The sequence below is a fragment of the Coccinella septempunctata genome, chromosome 4 (assembly GCF_907165205.1).
Source record: "Coccinella septempunctata chromosome 4, icCocSept1.1, whole genome shotgun sequence".
NCBI lineage: Eukaryota > Metazoa > Arthropoda > Insecta > Coleoptera > Coccinellidae > Coccinella > Coccinella septempunctata.
This window is the reverse complement of record NC_058192.1, coordinates 24,075,318-24,082,821: the sequence shown is the minus strand read 5'-3', so window position 1 is coordinate 24,082,821 and position 7,504 is coordinate 24,075,318. Positions and strand designations below refer to the sequence as shown.

At 35.8% G+C, this 7,504-nt stretch overlaps 1 protein-coding gene across 1 annotated transcript; it reads left to right on the top strand.

The window, feature by feature from the left end:
- The first annotated feature begins 2,042 nt into the window (after window positions 1-2,042).
- LOC123310936 lies at window positions 2,043-3,416 on the top strand. Its single transcript, XM_044894652.1, has one exon. The coding sequence runs from the start codon at window positions 2,043-2,045 to the stop codon at window positions 3,414-3,416; it is 1,374 nt and encodes a 457-aa protein (XP_044750587.1).
- The last annotated feature ends 4,088 nt before the right edge of the window (window positions 3,417-7,504 follow it).

Sequence of the window (7,504 nt, the reverse complement as noted above, 5' to 3'; positions counted from 1 at the left end):
AAGGACGACTTGATGCGAAGAATGAAAATTCAAGTCCATCCATTTTTATGTTACTAACGTTCCTTATTGAATAAATTCTCTTGAATCTACATTTGTTTTTTTTTACTGTTGGGATACGACTGAAATGTGTATTTTCTTATATTTTGAATAAGGAGAATAAACCAGTGTTGATAGGTGTATAGGTAAGGCCAGGGGGCTATTGGGGCTCTCGCCCCCCCCCCCCCCCCCAAGGCTTTTGCAAAAGGTCCTTCATGATCATTCAGCACTTAGAACATTCAAGTATTGTTCAAGTAAAATAAAAAAAGGCCAATAACATTATTATATGAAGCTACAAGTACAGCCATCTATTGAATGTCAAGGTAATTCGCAAGAATTTTGTTCGTGCTGTCATCTGGTCCTTCTTTCGGGGTGGGTGGTGGAAAATTCTCTAGAGCCATCGGGGTGAATGAATTGGCATCCAAATATTCCTCCCTTATCAAAAATGTTTTTTCGCTGCAGTGCATTACTCCAGCAACGTTAAATAATCTTTCCGACAGTGAAATATAGCAAGAAATATCTGGTATTGATGAACCAGACAGAGACAAGGGTCTTTTTTCCAGTGAATTAAAAAGATAGAAAAAAAGTGGATCACTTCAACAACAAATGATCCCGAATCATGTCGTTCATCAGCACTTTCAGCTCTTGAGAAATGTTTCGAACATTTTTACCCAAATTTGTACATATTACTTCAAATATTTTGTGTACTTCCCGTAACAACAGCTGAAGAAAGAGAGCGCAGTTTTTCTTCCTTAAGGAGACTTAAGACCTTCAGAAGCACTATGGCAAAAAACTGCTCGAATGGATTAGCTCTAATGCACATAAATTAGTTAAATTACTAGAGAGTCATTGATACAAAAATGGTTGTGACCAGATTTGCTAATGCTGGCCCAGGGAGCTTGGAGCTTTTATTTAATAACGAAAAACTAGTTAACTTTTTAATACTAGTTTTTTCTTTTTTATAGATTTATATTTACAAGAAATCAATGTTTTATTTTATTTAATAACTAAAAACTAGTCAATTCTAACATAATTTAATATTTTTTCTATTTGTTCTTCATATTTTTTTATAGTTATAAGAAATAAATGTTTTTGTTACATTTTCCTCTTTAAGTAGATGTTAGCTGAGCCACCCCAACACACCTTTCTGGGTACGCGCCTGGGTAAGGCCTTAGGAAAGGGATGTATTGTAATCCGCCATTTTCGATCACATTTTCAACAGTTTTGCAAAATGCGAATATTTTTTATTTATGTCACAGTAAATATTCTTGCGGTAAGGAGGTTAGGGAACTTTGTAAACACATAAGTCATATATTTTATAGTATTGCAATAATGGCATTTTTTAAAACTGCAAATTTCAATTTGCGATATCTCCTGTTATATTCGTCTGATCCAATTTTCGGTTCTATAATCAGCGTTGCCGAGGCTTCCACCCAAGTACAAAAACTCCATCTCGAAAATCCCGATTTTTTGGGTCAAAAATGAGCAAGGGGTTATAGTTAGTCCCCCTAAAATTACTATTGTATTACTATTGTCCTAGGATATGGAGTGCCTAGTAGTTGTTTTGTAGATTCCAGAAAACCAAATAGTTACACTCCTCTGAGAGCCCTTCAAAGTGAACTGTAAAATGGAAAATGGAAGAAAAACTCGATTTTCTCGTAAACAGTGTCAGATATCCGAATATTGGTATGCAAATATAGGTTTTCGAAGACTCAGAATATATTCCCAGCAATGTTCTCCCCTCATTCAGATGAAATTGCAAACATCAATCTCCGATATCTACTGTTATATTCTTCAGTTCCCATTGAGATCTTCGGATTTATCAGAATATACAGGGAATAAGAAGAAAGATCACATTGTTAGGTATTGTTTCTGAGGTTAAAAAATGTGATGCAATTTGTATCACAGAGCATTTTCTGACGAATGAATCCCTGAAATATCTTAATGTTAGCGGATATGTTGTTGCCTCTGCTTTATGTAGAACATCCTATAGGCGAGGTGGGGTGATGGTTCTCGTCAGGAATGGCGTTCCGACTGAGGATATTCAGTCCATCAGGGAAATGTCCGTTGAGAAGGTCACAGAAATGGTTGCTGTTAGATATCCTGAAAAAAATATTTTATTATTGGCTGTGTACAGGGTGCCTGATGGCGATTTTGGGGTTTTTTTGGATATATTTTCCGACGCTCTCCAGGAATTATGCCAGTTGAAGGACTTTAGGGTTGTTGTGGCAGGAGATTTTAATGTTGATTTCAGAGTGGATAGCACAGAAAAAAACAGATTGCTGGACCTCATAGAAACATTCGGATTACGAATCACAACTACAGAACCATCGAGGATGACTAAAACATCATCAAAGTGCATAGACAATATTATGACAAACTTGAGTGAAAACGACACCACAACCGAAACAGAGGAGCTACATTTCTCGGACCACAGGGCTCAGATATTCACTTACATGCATGAAGATGAGAACCACAAACGACAGGAACACATTTATAAACGAAACATGGGAAAAAAATGTATTCGGAAGTTGAGAAGAGCGATAAGGGAATTTGACTGGGAGAGTTTGTTGTCGGGAAAGTCAGCGCAAGAAGCGTACACCTCCTTCCACGATAACCTTGTTGTAATGATAGAGTCCTTTTGTCCTATCCAGAGAAAGCTGGTGAAGAAGTGTAAGGCTAAAAATTCAATACCGTCGGATCTAAAAGATGCAAAAAATGAGTTGGAAATTCTGGCCCTACAGGCTATAATAAGAAGAGAAGATACTATATATGAACTATACAGAAGAAAAAAAAAGCAATTTTTTGAAAGGCTCGAAAATCATAAAAGAGAAACAATGGAAAACATGGTATCTAGGGCAGAAAATAAAACAAAGGTTATATGGAGGATAATAAATGAAAACGTAAGGTCAAAGAGGAGACAGTATCCTGGGGGTCGATTGAAAGTGGAGAGTATCAGTGAATACTTTTCGAGGATTGGCGAAGAGCTATCGGAGAACTTGCCACGGGCAGAAAAGTCTGCAGGCCACTATTTGAAGGAGTCAACAGTCAGATCTAGTGGTTCATTTTTCTTCAACCCTATAACATCTCAGGAAGTGGTTAAGATTATTAACTCCCTGAAGCATAAGACGACCATGGATGTATATGGGATACCAACATGTCTGATAAAGCAACTGGCAGAGGAGATTAGCGATCCATTGCAGATGGTGTTGAATAAATGTGTTGTCGAGGGCGAATTTCCGGACAAGATGAAACGAGCGAAGATTGTTCCTGTATTCAAGGGAAAGTGTCCGAATTACAGGGATTTTTTGAGGGTAACAATTTATTTACGGCTAAACAACATGGATTTCGAAAAAAAAGATCTGTTACAACTGCATTGAAGGAAATCCTTGATCAAATAGTGGACGCCTCAGAAAATCACCAACTATGTCAGCTTATTTGCTGCGATCTCACCAAAGCTTTCGATCTTGTAGACCATACTATATTATTGAATAAACTGCAGCACTACGGCGTAAGAGGTGTGACATTGGATTTGATTAAGAGCTACTTAAGTGGTAGAACACAGAGAGTCTACTGGGAGAAACGATGGTCGACTAGTACCTACCAATATAAAAATGGGTGTACCTCAGGGGTCAATTTTGGGCCCTCTCCTGTTCCTCATCTTCATAAATGACTTGGGACTCCTTGGTGTGCGAATATTTGCTGATGACAGCTCCTTCATACTGCGTGGTGACTCTCAACTGTCGTTGGAGTTTGAATTGGAGGGGCGGATGAAGGAGGTGGAGGCCTGGTTCACGGCGAATCGTTTGGTCATGAATACCGAGAAAACGCAACGAATATGTTTTTCTAAGTCAGAAGATCTGGCCACACTGAGTTTTCTCGGAGTGCTCCTTGATTCAAGGCTCAACTGGAAGGAGCATATTGAGGGGATGAAGAAGAAGCTAAACGGGGCAATATTTGCCATAAGACACATGAAAAGGAATTCAACACACCTGTCAGCTAGAATCGTCTATTTCTCCTTCTTTCATAGCGTAATTTCATACGCAATTATGTTTTGGGGCAATTCCTCGCACGCGAAGGAAATATTCCTGCAACAGAAGAGGGCTGTACGGGCGCTTGTAGGCGCAGGATCTAGGGAGAGTTGTAGGGGTTTTTTTGTAACCGAGGGGATACTTACCTCGCCGGGATTATATATACTCACCTGTCTAAATTATGTTCACAGACATATCGAAAACTTCTCAGTGAGCTCGTCTGGATACAATACAAGAAATAGGGACAAGCTGTGTATTGGCTTCCATCGGCTATCTGGAAATACCATTTATATTGACGTCTGGGGACCTAAATTATACAATAAGCTGCCGCAAGAGATCAGAGCCTTGCCCGAGAAGTTGTTCACTAAATCAGTGAAGAGGTTCCTTATTGAACAGTGTTTTTATACCATAGAAGAGTATCTTGCCATTGATGTCAAAGTTGATTGTTTCCGTGTGTCAAATTTTGTTTGATTGTGTGACTCATACACTTACTTTTATTCAGTGTCTTTTTGTTTATTGTTTGTGTGACGAATTCTACAATCTTGATTGTATGAATTAAGATCAGTATTTTTTGTAACATTTTTTTTTGTAACATTATACTGGAATATACTACTATACTACTGCTACTATAATCAGCGTTGCCAAGGCTTCCTCCACCCTTGCATATAAACTCGATTTAAAAAATCTCGTTTTTTTTTGGTCAAAAATTAGCAAGGGGTTAGGTTAGATTCCCCTTAAATGACTTGCACTTCCGTCTGAAAATCAGGTTGTCCTACTACATTTTCCTAAGATATGGAGTGCATAGAAATAGTTTTGTAGATTCTAGAAAACTAAATAGTTCATGAGAGCCATTCAAAGTGATCTCGAAAATGAACATTAGAAAAACAAAAAATTCAATTTTCTCGTAAATAATGTTAGATCTCTGAAAGTTTGGTATGAAAATATAGGTTTTCGTATATGCTGAATCTTTATTCCAAGCAACTTTGTGAGTCTTGACGAAGTTTCAACTGTGATCTCATATTTCTGGGAAATTTTTGGTGATCCGTTTTGGCACACGTATCTCCCAGGAAAATCATCCTAGATTCAAATGTGTTACACATTGTGAAGGAGTAACTCTTCTCGAAAATTAATTTACCACGGTGCACTACTTTGATCTTGATGAATTTCTTATTGTCCCCATCTTTTCGGAAAGAGTTGCTCTTTCGAAATATGTGTCACGTTTGATTGTACCTCTCAACTGTTAAAATTCAAAATTGTTATTAATTATGTTCTTCATAAGTTTGCTTGCTACTTAATTTATGTTATGTTTTTATGCATTTCAAATTTAAGTTTAAATTTCTATCTTCAGTAACTTTTTTTTTTAATATTTTTTTTTTCATATTCTATATTGTAGATCCTGTTTCTGGGTTCAACAACTAGTTTTGTGTCGCCAATTTTTTGAATAAATAAATTTATTCAAAGCTTTCATCTTCACCTACATGAATAATCTTTTGGAAACTCGTCTCAGTAAAAGTAATAATAAAGTTTCTTTAACTCAATTATGGATTTTCATCAAATATCGGACATATAAATTCAATGTATGTTAATAAAAGCTTTCCATCGAACCGCAGGAATCAGCAAAAATTCAGTGCTCACAAAATTCTAACCGTACTAGTGATATCTAATAACAGTGAATCTGTAAAATGAATTTCATTTATTCCGACATTGTTGGAGATTGTGTATTTTTTTCGACAAACTACCCGAAAAATGAGAGTACAACATTATTGGATTTGTAGTTAAGTATAAATAATTGTGTACAATTCCTTGTTGTCAGACTCCAAATTATTATTTTGTTAAGAGCATAAAGTTGTAATTTAATGCGAACTTGTGGCCTTTCTATTGGCAGTATCTGTAGTCGGTGTCAAGTTGGAATGGGTAAGAAGAGAACTTTAAAAAAATGAGAAACCATTTAATGTGATGCCCAACTTTTCGTGAAATTATATTCACATCATTAGAGGGCACATGGTAAATCAGAAGAATGAAAACAATCACAAATTCACAACCAAGATGTAAATATAACTCTCGGTTAATTAAAACTGTGAAAAGTAAAATCATAGGGAATAGAGTAATATAAAAATGATTCTTTCTTGATATACTCACATTTACAGTTGTGCCTTCTTTAGTCTACGATATTCTTTAGTAGGATAAAACAATGTGTACCTATATTATAAGAATCAACGAAAGTATCTCGAAAACAAGGCATTCAGAAGAGATCAAATCCAACATGATGAATGACAACATGTTCCAGAAAAATTCATTCGTCACAATAATAGTATATTATTTAACGTGCGGTAATGTAGGTCATAACTCACGCAGATGAAGTTTGCAGCGCGAGCCGTAGGCGAGTGCTGTAATTCAGCAAGTGAGTTATGACCATTACCGCAAGTTGAATACTATACTTTATCTACGACTTTAACAATAAATACTAAGATACAAGTAAAGAGAAAGAACTTTATTGACAAATCTCAATAGTTACCTATAACAATGCTATAAAAATTTCAGTTTAAATTTTCGGGCAATAAATTCTGTATGGTATATTAGCAGCTTGTCTTATTTCTGGAGGTGTACATAATACTTCATTTTCATTATCTGAATTACTGCTTTCCAGCAAAATATTCACAATAATTAGGTATCAACTTGATTTGAAAACGTCAAAATTATTCAAGTGACATTCCTCCCCTCATTAACAATAATGGACTGTTCCCTTTCGGCCAACCGGCTTGTAGAAGAAGCACAGAGCCACCCTGATATTCAGTTCGTAAATAATTCCAAGAATCTTTTCCGATTTATTATAGTGAGTTATAGTAGTGAGTTATTATAACTCACGTTGTTTGTTTACAAATACTATTAATTGCTCCAAAACAGTTGAATAATGAATATATAACTTAATAGGAGTAGATAAATCAAAATATGAAGAATTCAGTCCATCTATGTCAGCTCTTCTGTTAACAGAATTAGGATTATCTTATATACAAATCATGTCTTGCTATAATCCTTCCTCATGATTAGACTGCTGAAATCTTTATTTTATCAAAGGCACAATCATATCCAGTATATATTTTATCCTCGACTAAAGCAGTTGGAGTTTTTTCAATTAACTGTTTTTACTATCATTAAGAGGAGTTTATACCACGGGACTTTTTCACCATCCGTATTAGGCGTAAAGGGGAAAAAACTACCAGAATGTGGGGTGTGCCAGAACATTTGAACGATAAGTAGAAGTTACGAATATTAATATAGTTTCCACTTTCGTCGAAAAGATGGCAGTACTTATCGAACGTCTTTTTTAGATTTCACCAGGATACAAATTGTAACCAATAGCGAGACTTTTCGAAAAATTTTTTCATGTTGAAAATCATAGAAGAGGTAATTTCATCTCGGAAAGTTAATAACATGAA